The sequence below is a fragment of the Marmota flaviventris genome, chromosome 2, assembly GCF_047511675.1.
Source record: "Marmota flaviventris isolate mMarFla1 chromosome 2, mMarFla1.hap1, whole genome shotgun sequence".
NCBI lineage: Eukaryota > Metazoa > Chordata > Mammalia > Rodentia > Sciuridae > Marmota > Marmota flaviventris.
The window spans coordinates 27,407,139-27,424,355 of record NC_092499.1 but is presented as its reverse complement, the minus strand read 5'-3'; the positions used below and the strand labels follow the sequence as shown (position 1 = coordinate 27,424,355).

Sequence of the window (17,217 nt, the reverse complement as noted above, 5' to 3'; positions counted from 1 at the left end):
CAGCTCACAATAGCTAACTAGGGAACCAACCTAGATGCCCTTCAACAGATGAATGGATAAAGAAAATGTGGTACATATACACAGTGGACTATCACTCAGCCATAAAGAAGAATGAAATTATGACATTTGCCCGCAAATGGATGAAACTGGATACTATCATGCTAAGTGAAATAAGTCAATCCCAATAAACCAAGGCTGAATGTTCTCTCTGATATGCAGATGCTAACTCACAATGGGGCCCGGTCCGTTGTGTGAAAGTTCACCAGATTGGACAGGGAGGAATGGGGAAAGGGACGGGGGATGGGAATGAGAAAGACAGTAGAACAAATCCGACGTAACTTTCCTGTGTTCATATATGAATACGTGACCAGTGAAACTCCACATCATGTACAACCACAAGAATGTATGTATGATATGTCAGAATACACTCTACTGTCATGTATGACTGAAAAGAACAAATAAAAGTTTGAAAAAAAAAAAAAAGAATGTAGTTATTTGCTTCTGTCTACTTCTTGTTCGTCCCAGCACAGCCCACATTGGAAAAAAGTAAAAATGTCAGTTAACAAAACACTTGTATTATGTTCTTACATGTTTTTACCCATAACTTTAAGGAAGAGTGATGCAGACAGCTAATACCTAAGGGGAGATGTGGAGCAGAAAGCTTCCTGGATTTGGATTCTCCTCCCCCACCTGCTACTTAGCAGCTGTGCAATCTCACACCTTAGCTGACCTCTCTAGATTCAGGTTTGTCCTTGTAAAATGGAAATACTTTCATTTGGAAATAATTTTTAAGACCTATTATATGTTATATGCTTTGCTTACACATGAATTAAAGTAGTTGTAGTGTTGTTTTCATGGATCACTGTGAAAGCTAGATGAGGTATTGCATGTGACAGTGTTCTTGTTGGCCCTTTTTACTATCAAGTGACACCTACAGCAGTCTTAATCTTCAGTCATTAAAGACTCAGTTACTTTTGGCAGAAAAGTACACTGATTTCATTTGTATCAAGGTTTGAAATAAAGACATATTTGACTTTAACCCCAGTTAATGAAAAAGTTCAAGTAGACACATCTTCATGCAGTTAATTCCAGTTAATTCCACAGTTGTAGTTGTTGATAGGTGAGGTTATTGGTTATATTAGTTATCAATTGCTGCATAAAAAATTTTACCCCAAAATTTTGGTTCTGTCAACATTTATTGTCTCACAGTTTCTGTGGTCAGGCTTCCTAATTAGCTGGGAACCTCTGGCCAAGGTCTCTCGAAGTTGCAGTCCTGCTGTCAGCTGGGAGTGTGATCTCCTCTGAAGGGTGAAGTGGGCGTCTGCTTGTATGATCACTGGCATGGTGGTTAGCAAGCCCCTTTCCATTTGGGTCTCTCCAAAGTCTGCTTTTATGGGCTGAATTTGTGTCCTCACAAAATTTGTATGTCAAAGCTGCAGTCCTCAATATTCAGAATGTGATTGTATTCAGAGATGCACCTTTGAAGAGGTGATTAAGTTAAAATTCCACTGTTAGGCTGGGTCGTCATCCAAACTGACTTCTTATGAGAAAATGAAATTTGGACACACAGAAACACCAGGAATGTGGGTACACAAAGAAAAAAAACACATAAGGACACAATGAGCAAGTCGCTATCTAGAAGCCAAGGACAAAGACTAACTGGGAAACACCTTGATCTTGGACTTCTAGCCCAGAACCTAAGAGAAAATGAACTTATGTTATTTAAGCTACTCAGGATGTGCTATTTTGTTATAGCAGCCCTAGCAAACTAATACAGCTGCCTTGTGACATGGTAGCTGGTCTCCCCTGGGCAAGCAGGCCATGAGGCAAGGCCAAGGCCAAAACCATAATCTTTTTATAACTTAATTCTGGAAGTAACATCCCAAAACTTTTTCTGGGTTCTCTTTCTTAGAAGAAAAGTCCAGTACACATTCAAGGGGTGTGAATACCAGGAGTTAAGAATCACCGGAGGCCGTCCTATAGAATACTCTCACAATGGCCATGTTTTTTAAAAAATCAAAAATAAAGCATAGCTGGGCACAGTGGTCTATGCCTGTAATTCTAGTGGCTGGGGAGGCTGAGACAGGAGTATCACAAGTGCAAAGCCAGCTTCCACAAAAATGAGGAGCTAAGCATCTCAGTGAATACCTGTCTCTAAATAAAATACAAAATAGGGCTGGGGATGTGGCTCAGTGGTTGAGTGACCTTGAGTTCAATCCCTGGTGCTCCCCTACCAAAAAATAAAAGAGATTAACAGTTTGGAAATTTTAATACAATCAAGTAGATTCAACGTCACCAAATACATGGCTACCCTGGCTGGGTTCATCTGTAGACTATCGTACCATTTAGGTTGAGGTTTTTTGAGAGTGAACAAGAGCATTTTATGGACCAGGCTGAAGAGAAATGGTCCACTGAATCCTTAAGTCTTAGTGTAATACAGTGATTTTCAGCCAGGGGTGTGCATACCACACGGGAGAGACGGGAAAGAGGAGGGGTATCATAAGTTTTAGAAAGTGGAGTCAAACTCTAATATAATTTTATGTATGGAGAGTGCAAAGAAATTTATAGCTTTCATAAAACAAACTACAGAAAGTAAAACTGAAGAGAATCTTCTCAGCTGTTGGAACACAGGTCAGAAGAGATTGAGAAACTGATCATTCTCGTGGCTCGTGGACATAAAGGGGGATAGATGGGAACGGGTGGGAGGTGGGCGTGCAGCACGCCGTGATCCCCAGAGACGAGACAGCTTAGGAAACCAGGGAAGAGTAAGAAAAATGATGAAGGGCTGTGTGGATTAGCTTGGATGATAAATATAAAATAGCAGACATATTCAGAAGCCTTTGAGAACTTATAGGAAGAACTTGACAAGAGACTGGTGATGGCTGAACCCCAAGCTTTAGTTCAAAGAATCCAGAGGACATCTGCTTTGTGGAGATAGCGAGCTGACATCTGATTCCCCAGTAAGTACACTGGGTTCCCAATCACGGTAGCCTCTAAAATTAGTAACATTGTCCGTTTGATTGTCTAATGTTTGTCTAACCATCAGCATCTATGTGGCCCAGCTGTCAGATCTCAGCCAAAGTCAAACTTCTTTCACCAACGGGGCTCTTTTGTGTTTCCTAAGTGATGCTAATATCAGGGGAAAATCTTACCTTTGCTTTTCAGACCACTACATCTCCAAATAATACGCTTCAATAAATTAACTCCTGCTAGAGGAACTGTTGTAGGTGAGCCTTCATTTTAAGAGAGGAAGAAGTCATTTCCTGTTATCTCCTAGTTGCAATAACAAGATGACAGGCTGATTCTAGGGTCCATTTCAGTTTTTCTTACAAAAAGCTGTGGAACCCCCCACTAAAACTGTGGAACAAAGCGGGCGTGTGGTTCCAATTCCCCTTAGAGACAACCCCCTCTCCTCTTCTCTTCCTCTCGAGAGTATTTTCTTTCCCACTAAACTGCTAAACCTTTACTACAAAAACAGCTGTGGAACCAGAGAGAGAGAGGAGGGGAGGGTCTCACCAGACCACCAAGCAGGTGTCTTAGGGTTTGGGCATTTCTATGGGCTACCTAAAGAGTTCTTGTGAAGTAGATGTTTCTGTGAATAAGGGATGATTTTTGAGATGCATTGAGATATATATATGCATATGTCTGCATAGACTGCCCTGCAAAGGATGCGTACACATACGTACTCAAACCCTAATACCAGGCAGAGTCTGTGGTGGAGACCAGAGTCAAGGCTAAAAGAATGCCCTGGGGTATTGTTTGGCCTTTTAAAAAATTCACTCATGGATCACTTTTAAACAACACAAATAGGAATTTTAAGAGTCCTAGAAGAAATGTTATAAATTCCTCAATTAGTGATGTAAACTCCTCAATGATTTAAACTCATGCTATATTGTCTCATACAGTAATTTGAGTTTTCTATTTCTCCTTTTTTTACTACAGTTTGAAAAAAAAAATCAAATGATCTTGATGGTAATCTCTATTTATTGAGCACCTGCTATACCCAGGTGCTATAATTTTTACATAATTGTTAGTTATTCACCACAACAATTACATGAGGAATATTTCTTACTTCCCTTTTTTTTTTTTTTTTCACCTGAGACTTACATATTCCTTTCTGTGGTTCTCTTGAAAAAATAGTTCCAAAATTAATTTTCTACCAAATGCCAACTAGCACTAGCAACTCGGTCTAGTAGAGACCAGAGTGGCCCCTGTGTTGGTCAGCTTTTCCTCACTGTGACAAATACCTGCGAAGAACAATTTAGAGAAGGAAGGTTTTATTTTTGGCTCACAGTTTCAGAGGTTTAAGTCCATGGTCAGAGGCTCTAAGGCAGGAACTTCGTGGCAGAAAGGTGTGGCAGAGGAAAGCTGCTCTGCTCATAGATGCAGGGAGGGAGGAAGGAGCCCCGATAAGTGTAGTCCTGAGGGCTTTTCCCCAGAGACCTGCTTCCTCCAGCCACGCCCTGCCTGCCTACAGTGTGTACTGGCCCCTCTCACTCCCTCTGGAATAGTAGGAAATGGTAGAATGCAGGGTAGAATGGTAGGTCTTAAACCTGGGACCCGACCTACTAGTGAGCCATCAAATGAATTTAATGAGTCACATGTAGGCTCCAGAGAGGTGGCGGTACTTGTCCCTTCCCAGCTATGCCTTCAGAAGCTTCACGTTAGTTCTTTGAGCTCAGTTGGGGTGGAAATCAGCCAACAACACAGAGTTGGGACTTTTGTTTTACCATCTAAAGCCCTTAAACATTTACTAGCACAGGAGGGGGCAGAGTCACCAACTGCCCCACCTCCCCAGTGGAACAGAATGGAGTAGAAAGAAAACCACCAGGATCCGTGTATAATAAAGTAGTGTGAGAATTCTATTTGAGTCATAAAGATATGAATGCATTTGTTCAGTGACGTATTTTTTTACTATACAGTCCAAAAAAAGTTTCAAAGCCACTGTCTAGAGTCCCTTCTTTTTTTCTTTTAAGTAGTCTATCTTTTTTAAATATATTTTTAGTTATCAATGGACTTGATTTTATTTATTTACATGTGGTGCTGAGAATCCAACCCAGTGCCTCACACATGCTAGGCAAGCGCTCTACCGCTGAGCCACCACCCCAGTCCGAGTTCCTTCCTTACTCCTGCTCTTCCTCATAGTTGAAGGTTTGCTCTTTTGATCCATAGAACTGGCAGCCAGCACCCTGTAACCTACCAGTGCTGCATCTCCTCTGGGAAGACCAGGCTGAACATTTCTCTGAGTAGAAGTTATTGTTCTGGAACAGATAAAATCCCTACCAATGTCAGTCTGTTCTTTAGAACTCAAAACTGTGTAAGACTCCATTCTAAAACCCCAAAGATTTTCTACAGACAGCGGGAAACAGTGATCATTAGTAGTATTAAAGCCCCAAGGTGAGACAAGGGAAAGGCAGAAATTAGATTAAAGCCCCTTGCATTCATTGTTTACTGTGCTACTCTCCATTACCAGAGCTCTCTGCAAACTAATCTTCTTAAGAAAGTAAAGAAGTTCTCATAAGTCATTTCCTTGGAATGATTGAGTCATTTTTTGGTAAATCTAGATATTACATATTGACCAAATATAATAGATAGGTAGATTGTGCTTCAAAACTACCATGGTAGTTAGATCACAGAATGAGAACTTTGATCTAGATCAGCCTTGCAATTTTTAAATTTTCATCAAGTGTAGTTATTAAATTTCCTCATGCAAAACAGCTGTCAAACATCTTAAATGGTCTGCTCTGCCCTTAGGATAGTCCCTATCTGAATATAGTTACAAAAAGAAAACATGTTTCAGCTGGGTGCAATTGTGTTTGGGAGGCTGAGGCAAGAAAATGGCAAGTTCAAAGCCACCCTGGGTACCCTGTCTCAAAACAAAAATTTTTAAAAGGCAGGGGGTGTAGTTCAGTGGCAGAGTACTTGCGTAGCATTCATGGGGCCTTGAGTTTAATCTCCAGCATGGGAAAAAATGTTTTTTAAAAAGTTGACCTCTCTGTGTTCCAGTATGTAATTTTATCACGCCCATCCACTGCTTTGTTATAATAAGAAACTGAACCAGAAAAGGGAAATGTAGGTTTTTTGTGTTTGTAAGAGTTAAATAAATATATTTTCTGAAATAAGTTATATGCATTTTTCTTAGAAGAATTAGGCTTATTGTATAAAAACGACGATAGTAGAATTCCTTAAAGTTGCATTTTATTAAAATGATCAAAACTCATTTGCAAAATAGAAAGCGAATCCTCCCCCATAGCTGGACACTTGATCTTGTTGGTTTTGACATCGCGTCGTGAACCACACGTGTTCGTTAGCAATCTGAAGGGGTCTCTGGAAGGACACACGCGCTGTGCTCTGCGGTGCTGCTGTGGTCAGCAGCTCCCTGCCCCAAAGCTGCATTTCAGTGTCACCCAGGGGCTGCCTTTGCTCTGAGCAAACCCCTTGCAGCTGTGCCCGGCGCCTTTGTGTCACCCGGGCAGGGTTTCGTGAAATGGATCTGATTCTCCTGCGCCTGCCCTGTTCATTCCTACATACTGGAGCGGTGCCCAGGAAGGTGAGGGGCCAGCAGGTTGGCCCTCACTCCCCAGCTGTCCCTTTCTACTAATGTCACTCAGGATATAAATAAATTGCTTCATTCACTTCCTTTCTCATCAAACCAGAAGAGACTGCCCGGGCCTTCTGTGGGAAAGCTGTAGAGACAATTTTGAGAAACAAAACAAGTCTTTGCATTTAGGTAACTTTAAAAATCAAGTTATTTTGTTTATGCAATATTAGGATTAAACCCAGAGCCTTGTGCATACAAGGCAAGTGCTCTACCACTGAGCTGCCTCCCTAGCCCTTTATATTTTTTATTTTGAGACAGGGTCTCCCTAAGTTCCCTGGGGGGGGGGGGGTTGAACATGCCATCCTCCTGCCTTAACCTCCTGCCTTAACCTCCCAGGGCGCTGGGATTACAAGCATGGGCCACCATGCCCATCTAAAATTAAATTTTTAATTTTATTTATTATTCACTTAAAAGGAGGGATAAAAGCCGAGTGCGGTGGCACATGCCTGTAACCCCAGAGACACAAGGATTGCAAGTTCAAAGCCAGGCTTAGGCATGGGCGAGGTGCTAAGCCACCCAGTGAGACCCTGTCTCTAAATAAAATACAAAACAGGGCTGAGGATGGGGCGCAGTGGTCGAGTGCCCCTGAGTTCAGTCCCCGCTACCACAGGCAAGACAAAATCTCTCCCATGGTCCCTCCAAACTTGGAAAAAACGACGATTTTGATCATTTTGAAGAGTCTTTGCCTTTCCTCTCAGGGCGTTTGTTCTCCTTGCTGAGCGTAAAGTGTGAACCTGCGCATTCTGCACAGGTTTCCATGTTGAGGTGATCCTGAGTGCAGTTCACCTTGGAGAATGTCGATCACAGTGTCTAAAACTATGTTCATTCACTGTGGCCCTAAAACAAGCCAGGTGTCCAGAGAACAGCAGCAGGCTAGAGGAAAACGGGGTTCACAGGACTCTGAAATGGCCAAACTGGTATAGGCATTTCATAGGTGCTGTGAGGTGTTTAAGGGTGACTCAGAATATATTTTGTTTGTGTTGCTTATTGACTTTAGAACTAAGATAATAAGATGCAACTCCATTTATTTATAAACATAACTCAGCTTATCAAGGACAGTTATATTCATACACAGCTGACCAAAAAAGAAAGAAAAAAATCAATCAATTAATTTCCAGGCTAGGACTTGAAGGCAAAAAATGAAGAAAATGGGGAACTTTAGTGGCTGGTATTGAAGACCTACCGAGAGAAAGAGAGAGAGAGAGAGAGACGAGAGAGGGAGAGAGAGAGAAAGGAGAGAGAGAGCGAGCACGTGCGCAAGTCTACCATCATGACCTTAAAGGCCATGAGTAGCTACTTAACAAAAGTGGGAGAAAGGCAGTATGTGAAATTGTCTGTATTTCTTTTTTCCTCTAATAAGTCCCATCACTGGATTATCAGGCAAGAGAGTGGATTGAAGTGGCTCTGGATCAGAATTACCACAGGTGTTAGGGACAACAAACAAACCCCAATGTGTGGAGTCATAGGAGACCCATCATATAAGGATGGGCCCTCAAAGGCTGGGCTGCAGTCTTCATATAAAAGTCAACCAGGGCCAGGCCTGTGATCCCAGCGACCTGGGAGGCTGAGGCAGGAGGATTATGAATTCAAAGCGAGTCTCAGCAATTTAGTGAGGCCCTAAACAATTTAGCAAGACCCTGTCTCAAAAGGAAACATACAAAGGGCTGGGGATCTCAGTGGTTAAGTGCCCCTGGGTACAATCCTTGGGAAAGAGGGGTGGGGGGAGAATTTGAAACAGCTAGGATAGAATGAAGCCTCCTTTTCACTCCATTTTACTCCTTCAGGCACTGAAAGAAAATAGCCCATCTTGACTTTGGTGCCTGTGGAGAAGGGGATTAGGGGAACCTCCTCTGATAATCTGTAACCACAGGCTGCCCTCACCTGGAGTATGAATTCATATTCTCTAGGTATCCTGAAAACTTAAGACTAAAAATTTAGTTTAAGGTGGTCTTAAGCTGACAAGGACCCAGGCATCTAGCAGAATCAAATCCGTATTTTATCTAGAGGAATAACTTTACCTGTGGGAATTATTTGAGGTTTGGGTTGAAACCCAAACCTCAAATAATTGCACAGGTAAAGTTCTAAGAAATGTGAGGTTATACTTTAAGATCACAAAACAAGCAAGGAAATAATACCCATGAGCCAGCAGAAACGACAGATAACAGTATTGAACTTGAAAAAACTAAAATACTAAAATGCAAAATTAATTTTATCATGTACTAGAGAAATTTTATCATGTACTAGAGAAATTGTAATACAAATATGAGTAAAACCAAGAGATTAATATTATGACCATGCATATTTTAAATGAACTAAGTAACTCTTTCAGAATTAAAAAATATAATAATTATTATAGTTTAAAAATCAGTGGGTGGACCTAATTGTAAATTAGACTCAGCTGAAGAGAGATTTAATGAACTCAAAGATGTAATTAAAGAAATTATCTGGAATAGAACACAGGGGAGAAAAAAAGCAGAAAACCAATTGAGAAAGCTTAATAGCTATATAATTAGAGTTCTGGAAAGAAAAGATGGGCAAGGGACAGTATTTGAAAAGATAATGGCTAAAAACTTCCCAGAACTAGTGAAAGAATACATATTGCAATGAATCACAAAAGACACATCATCCTGGAACGCAAGACAACAACGTCAGAACAGATAGAGAAAGCAGGGGGATTCCCAAGGAATATGCCAATCTGATTGACCATTAATTCCGCAATAGTAAGTAGAAAGGAAAAGCCACGGAATGTGTAATTACCAGCCAGAACTGTACCTCAAACAGAAATACCCTTCAGGAGTGAGGATGAGATACATTTTGCAACACATAAGGTTCAAAGGAGTTGTCACTAGTAGGCCATCCCCAAAGCAGAGTCTGAAGAGCATGTTTCATTCAGAAAACAGTGATACCAGAGGAAAGGTCTGAGATGCAGGAGGAATTATGAGCAAAGAATGTGGAAAGATAAGGACAATAAAATGATGATAATGTTCTCATGGATTAGAGGAATAGGAAAGTACAAGCATCCAAATAATTCCACGTAAATCAAGGGGAGGAATGATCAGAGTTAAAGTGGTCTCACTTGCTGTTGTACAATAGAGGGTCAAGATACTGATCTCAACTTTACATGGTTTATACAGCTGCCAGAATGAACAGAGTAGCTACTTAACAAAAGTGATCTATAGATTCCAGGGAGTGTTAAGTTTTTTTTTTTTTTTTTGAAATTTGACAGAGTGATTCTAAAATTTATATGGAAGGAAAAAAAGAATTACTCTTATACTCTTAAAGAATGGGGATGGAAGTAGGGTGCTATGTGGGACTTGCCCTAACTAAATGACAAGAATCAGAATGGCAGTTATCAAGAATACAAGTAACAATAAGTGTTGGCGAGGATGTTAGGGAAAGGCACACTCATACATTGCTGGTGGGACTGCAAATGGTTGCAACCACTCTGGTAAAAAGTGTGGAGATTCCTCAGAAAACTTGGGATGGAACCACCATTTGACCACTTATCCCTCTCCTCAGCATATACCCAAAGGACTTAAAATCAGCATACTACAATGACACAGCCACATCAATATTTATAGCAGCTCAATTCACAATAGCTAAGCCATGAAACCAACCTAGGTGCCTTCCAACAGAGGAATAGATAAAGAAAATGTGGTATATATATACAATGGAATATTACTTAACCATGAGAAAGGATGAAATTATTACTTTTGCCAGTAAATGGATTTATTAGGAGACTATCATGCTAAGTGAAATAAGCCAATCCCCCAAAACCAAAGGTCAAATGTTTTCTTTGATATGCATATGCTAACACACAACAATCCAATGGGGAGGGGAAGAATAGAAGTTCAGTGGATTAGACAAAGGGAAATAAAGGGAAGGAGGGTGGATAGGAATAGGAAAGATAGTAGGAAAAAATTTTAAACTATAAATAAATAAAAAATCAAGTAGAAGGAAGGGAATGGAAAGGGGAAGTACTGGGGGCTGAATTAGAACAAATTATATTCCATGCTTGTATAATTATGTTAAAAACTGTATATTATGTATAACTAAGTGAACTATTAAAAAATTTAAAATTTTCAGAAAAGAATTATCAAGCTAAAATAACTTGTATGGTGTTGGCATAAAATAGAGAAATCTAAAACTAATTCCTAAATGGAAGCAATGTAAGACTAAGAGGTGTTTCAGTCAGAGGAAGAACGGACATATTTTTCTATGAATAACGTTAGGACAATTAGTAATTGTATAGGAAAAAAATTAGATCTGAGCTTTACACTGAATATATAATCTCAGGTTGGATTAAAGATGTAAGTATGAAAAAGCAAAAATATAAATCTTTTAGAAGACATTATAATACAGAATCTTTATGACCACAATATAAAGAAAGATTTCTTAAAATTACACCAAAAAGTGCAGACCGTAAAGGTAAAAATTGATAAATTCGACTTTATTAGAGTTAAGACCATCTAAGATACCACAAAGATACCATGGATTTAGTCTGTATCCATTAAGGTCACATTCCGAAATATTTAATAATGAATGATCTTGCATCTGCTTTGAAACTGTTCCAGAAAACAACGCAAAGAGAGAGGAAACCAGAAGGTAGACTGTTAGCCTGATGCAGTGGTGGGCACCCACCCAGAAGGCTGAGGCGGAGGACCAGGGTGGGAGGCCAGCCTAGGCAACAGGCCGGGACCCTTACAGCTAGATGGGAACAGGAAGTGTATTAACCTCTCTATTTTCTGTGTGTATAATTGAAATTGTATATTTTTTAAAATGTGGGTTTTTTTTAAATTGACCATCATAGATTTATTGTAATGCCCAGATTGTTCAGAAGTGTAAACTTTTTTTTAAATATCATTTTCTAGCCAGGCACAGTGGCACACACCTGTAATCCCAGCTACTTAGAGAGGGAGGCAAGAGGATCACAAGTTCAGGGCCAACCTGGGCAACTTAACAAGACCCAGTCTCAAAATTTTAAAAATATGTTAAAAGGGCTCAGGAAGTAGCTTGAGGGTAGAGCCCTCCTAGGTTCAATCCCCAGTACCCCACACACACAAAAAAATTGTTTTCTGAAAAGACTGTTTGTTAAAGTATATATCTAAATGCAGTCTGAGTAGGAATTTCCTTACAAATTAATAAATCATAAAACAATTTTTTAAAATTAGGTGAAGACATTTGTAACACGTAGAACCAAAAGATCAGTGTCTAAATATTAAGCAAAGAACTCCTGCAAGTCAATAAGCAGTTCCTTAGATGTGGTAGCAAAAGCATTGTCAACAAGGTAAAAAAGACACAGCAGTCTGTGCTTCAAAGGGAGTGAAACAACAACACACAGACTGGGGGAAAATAGAACAAATCATGGATGTGACAGTCATGTACGTATGAACGTGGACTATACAGAGAACCTTGCCAATTCAATAATAAAAAGACAAAATTGTTTGAATAAGTAAAGGGATCTGAACAGACATTTATCCAAAGAAGATATAATGCCAACAAGCACATGGAAAGGTTCTCAATATCGTTAGCCACTAGGGAAATGCAAATCAAAACCACAGCAGAATATACTCTTACCCACTAGAATGACTAGAATCAAAAAGAGATGATAACAAATATAGGAGCTATAAAATGGTACTTTTGAAAAGTTGAGCATTTCTTCAGATAGTTAAACATAGAGCTACCATATGACCAAGCAATTAATTTCATTCCTAGACTTATACTCAAAAGAAATGAAAACGTGTTCAAATAAAAACTTAAACATAATGTTTATTTATAGCAGCATAATTGATAATAGGTAAGAGGTAGAAACAACCCCAGTGTCCATAACTAGTGAATGGATATATAAAATGTAGCATATAAATACAATGGAATATTATTCGGCCATAAAAAGGAATAGAGTATGAATGTGTATCAAAGTGTGGAGGAACTTTAAAACATTATGTGATCCAGGCATGGTGGTGCATGCATGGTGCAGGCTGAGGATGGAGGACGACAAGTTCCAAGCAGCCTCAGCAACTTAGCGAAGCCCTAAGCAACTTAGCAAGACCCTGTCTCAAAATAAAAAATAGAAAGGGCTGGGGATGTGGTTCAGTGGTTAAGTGCCCCTGGATTCAATCCCTGGTACCCACCCCCCCAAAAATAACTATTATGAGAAAGAGAAAGATGGTAGTCACAAATGACCGTATGTTGTGTGATTCCATTTATTTAAGATGTCCAGAGTAGGCGAATTCTACACAGACAGAAAGTCGATTAGTGGTTTCCTAAGTCTGGAGCATGAGAAGTAGAGGGGTGATGGCTAAGGGATACGGGGTGTCTTTGGAGGGTAATGAAAACGTTCTGAACTTGTGATAAAGGTGCGACTCTAAACATAGTAGAAGCTGTGGAATTGTACACCTTAGATGAGCACATTGTATGATATGTGAATTCTCCCAATAAAGCTGCTTTTAAAAAGCAATAATAACTTAACAGGAAAATAAACAAGGCAACTCCAGGCATGTCACGGAGGAAACACGAATGTCACGGAGGAGACACACATGCCCAGGAGACACTTGAAAAGAGGCTCGGCCTCCTTCCTAGCAGGAAAACGCCAGCTAAACACAGTGAGATGCGAAAAACTCATTTTTTCTTTCTATGTAAACTCATTTGAGTCACCAAAAACTGTAAACTGAGCAGGGCCTTTTCTCTACCTGTAAGGGATGCAGAGAAAGTGAGGGAAGCCCAGTCCCTGTCGCAGAGAGCGTGGACTGTCATTTAGAGAGGTGAAGAAGCAAGGTGGATGACCTTGCATTCCTCTCCTCTGTAAACCCAGAGCTGTGCCCAGGGGCTCCAGGGGCGTACTGGGCCACAGAGACAGAGACACAGGAGCACTGTAAACCCAAACCACTAAGAACCCCACCAAACGTTACCTAGGGACACGTGGACGTGGTGATCAAACACTGTTAAAGACAAGGGAAGGATAGTCGGAATGGGAAAGACCGGAGCGGGTCTAGCAGGGATGCTGAGGAGGAATCTCCGTTTCCTTAAAGTTGGTGGTGGGGACACATGGGGAGGCAGGCACGGGGGTAGAACACACAGCATTATCTGACAGGCTGATGTTGAGGAAAGATTTTGAAAATCTCAAAACACACGGAATCATACAGTTTTCCATGCAGCTCAAAATGCTAACGCTGACTCTGAGATTCTAGAAAAGATGAACATATTTGAGAATCAAGGGCTTTGTTTATGGATGGATTGAAACAGGGTCTCACTGTCTTGCCCAGGCTTTGGGCCTAGTGGTGAGCTCCTGTAGTCCCAGCTACTTGGGAGGCTGAGTCAGGAGGATCACTTGAACCCAGCAGTTCTAGACTAGCATGGGCAACATAATGAGGCCTGGACTCTTTTATTTATTTGTTTGTTTGTTTGTTTATTTTAATTGTAGGTTTATTTATTTTAGATGCAGATGGACAGTATCTTTCTTTATTTTGATGTGGTGCTAAGAATAGAACCCAGTGCCTCACAAGTGCTCTACCACTGAGTCACACCTCCAGCCGCGTGGAGTCTTAAAAATAAATAGATAAGCTAAAATACAGTTTTTTACAAGAGAAAGAAAAACACAAAACCAAGAAGACTATCAAAAAAGCAGCAGCAAATCAAATGTTTTAGGAAGGTTTCCAGCAAAAGTGGTTAAAACAAGAGTTTTGTTCTTCCAGGGGAACATTCGGGCGGCACTTCTTTAGGAAAACCATCCATTGCTGGGAAGCCATGAGCCGCTCTCTCCCGGTCACTCAGTGGTTGGCATTCTCTTTCCAGATCCTGCTCACACTAACAGATGAACCGCGAATGCACAGAGGAAGAACCTGTCCACTGCTCCTGGGCGCGTGACTGAGGGTGAAGCATCCGCCAGTGCTGCCAGGGGTCCATAGTATTTTTTTGCTGCCTCAGAGTCCCCAAGGCCTTCAAGCAGAAGTGGCAGTAGATGGTGGCCATCAGCCAAGCGAGACACTGACTGGGACAACAGGAGAACAGAACCTCTGGGTTTGGGTGGAACTTGGCAGTGGGGACGTTCAACTGAGGCCTTCTCTACTCGTCCGAGCACACGTGTGTCTTCACCTTCCCTCACCCCCCCCCCCCCAGCCTGCTCAGGTCTCCTCTGTCCCTTTCCTGCTGCCACACAGAGATGATATAAAAGAGGCTCTTTGGCTATTCGCATCTTGCTTCCTCTTCTTTTCCAGGTTGCAGTATTGAGCTCTGTTTGCTTTGTACAAGCTTAAAGCCCTAATAGCAGTACCTACCAGAGTTGTTCTGCCCTTTTGGGGCTCCTGGGGAAGGGAGCGCACATCACCCGTTTCCCAGAGCGTGGAGGCAAGTTGGCCCGCCGCTGACATGAGCCAGGGTAAAGGCACCCTTTGGAATTACTGATTTCTAAGATTAATAAAGTAATTCTATTTTTTTTCTTTTCTTTTTTTTTTATTTACTAATTCCCAACAATCAGTATTCACAATCAAGACTGAAATAGAACCAACTTCTCATTTCATTCCATTGCTGGACAATTTTTTCAATTTCATGTTAGAAACGGAAGCTTTCAAGAACTTGTGTTTCAGCAGATGATGGGTCAGGCTGTTCCCCAGGGCAGCACCTGGGAAGCCCTGTGTACAGATTCTCCACAGCCAGGCTGCAGCTGGAGGCTCACCCCTGTGGTCCTCTAGTGGCATGTGATCTGTCCAGTTGCCCTTCACCTCCCTCAAAGTCCATGTGGACAGAGCAGCTCTGCCTGGACCACGCGGCACTTGGCCTCTGCTGTCCTTCCCTAGGTCCTCACTCTGGCTTCTGCTGGAGAACAGGCTGAGAACCGGGCCACAGGCTTGACCTAGCTGTCCTGGGGAGTTACTTTAGAATCCAGAATCTGGGCCTTCTACAACAAGGTCCTATAAGCTCAGCATTGAAATCCAAAGAGAAAGTGACATACAGAGATTAAAAGGGATTTTATTGACTTCTCGGGGACTGAAAAAAAAAAGGTTTGGGCACATTGAAGCACTGTGCCTGTGCAGGTTGAGGTCTCATTCCACATGTTCCCGGGACTCCTGGATCATGGTTTGAGAACCATCATAACTCTGCTCACTTGTTTGGGAGTTGGTTAAGAGACAAATTAGAATTCCTCCCTCCATAATCTCCTGCTGATATATAGAGTTGGGAAATAAGGGATTTGGAGAAACTCACCAAATGAATCTTGTGGAAAGGGGTAAGAGGGTATGAGTCTAATAAAAGAACTTTGAAAGCAACTGTGATACTGGGAATTGGCTACATAACTAATCAGACTTAAATGCTCAAATTAATATCTTTCTTCATTCGCTGTGTGTTGACCAGGTGCTAAGACCAGATTCCTGACCTCCCTTCCTGTACCCATGTCCCCTCATTTTTATTGGTAACAAACCAGATTATTGAAGCCTTCTTCCAATAGAGGTATCTTTGTGTGTGTGTGTGTGTGTGTGTGTGTGTGTGTGTGTATGTGTGGTGGTGGTGCTGGGGATTGAACCCAGGGCCTTGTGCTTGCAAGGCAAGCACTCTGCCAACTGAGCTATATCCCCAATCCTAGGTATCATTTTTCAATGTCACTGTACCCTTCCCCAAAACTAGCATGTATTTTTGGAGACATTGATCCCAGTGTCTGTAGTGCCTGTAAGTGATAATGTGGAAAGGGGAGGCTGGACACTAGACTCTGCTCATATCCCTATCAGCTGCTTAATGGAGGAGTAGCTTTCTGACAAAGAATATTTGGGCTGGGTGCAGTGGTGCTCTCCTATAATCCCAGCTACTTGGGAAGCTGAAGCAGGAGGATCTCAAGTCCAAGGCCAGCCTCAACAACTTAGCAAGACCCCGTCTTAAAATAAAAAGGGCCAGGGATATAATTCAGTGGTAAAGTGCCCCTGGATTCAATCCCTAGTACCAAGAAAAAGAAAAGAAAAGAAAACATTTGGAATTGCAGTGTGTTCTGTTTTCTTTGGGATACTTCAGGAAACACATCTAGTTGTGTTGGTTCATTAGGATGGACCACCAGCTGTGCTAATGGTTTTCTATGAGGTTGGATTAAAACAGAGATTTAGTCTAAGGTCAAAAAGGTTATTTGCTTCTTATTGAAATCCCAAATAAGGCCCAGTAATGTCGGATATAACACACCACTTTTCAGAATGCAGTTCCTAGGCATCCTGAACCCTGCCCCATTCATAAAGCCAGCTCTTGAGCTGCAGCCTGGAATTGTACATTTTCCCTAAACACAAAGGTGATTCTCAGGCTCACTGAAATTTGAGAATGGCAGCCACAAGTGAATGCACTGTGACATTTGGGATAATACCAGCTACAGCTGGCCTCCTCGACCACCCTCTCTACCCCACTGGCTCCAAAGGTAAGATGGAGCTCGCTCCCACATCAGGATTTAGGGCAGGGACACATTATAGCCCCTCTGAAGGACAGTGAAAGACACAGGATGAAGACAGAGAGAAGCCTGGAGAATTGGCTGGGCACACATGGAGCCAGAAAAGAACTCCTGGTGACCAAAGTCGGAGGAGCAGAAAGGCAGAGGCCTGTACCCACAAACCGCCTGAGCCTATGGTGTGTATCCTTCAACACGCAAACTGTGC

At 41.6% G+C, this 17,217-nt stretch overlaps 1 protein-coding gene and 1 non-coding gene across 5 annotated transcripts in view; one reads left to right on the top strand and one right to left on the bottom strand.

Annotated features, from left to right (window-relative positions):
• The window catches only part of Ttll5 (tubulin tyrosine ligase like 5), a 261,390-nt gene extending 246,358 nt beyond the window's left edge, over nucleotides 1-15,032 (top strand). For all 4 annotated transcript variants that reach the window (XM_071607650.1, XM_071607651.1, XM_071607649.1 and 1 more), the window contains one exon: nucleotides 14,393-15,032. In XM_071607650.1, coding sequence (XP_071463751.1) covers nucleotides 14,393-14,464 — 72 coding nt within the window. In that variant the 3' untranslated portion in view covers nucleotides 14,465-15,032. The remainder of the gene's footprint in view (nucleotides 1-14,392) is intronic.
• A 1,062-nt stretch (nucleotides 15,033-16,094) lies between these two features.
• Trnaa-ugc (transfer RNA alanine (anticodon UGC)) lies at nucleotides 16,095-16,167 on the bottom strand. Its single transcript has one exon. It is a non-coding gene; the product is annotated as a tRNA-Ala (tRNA).
• Nucleotides 16,168-17,217: the final 1,050 nt, after the last annotated feature.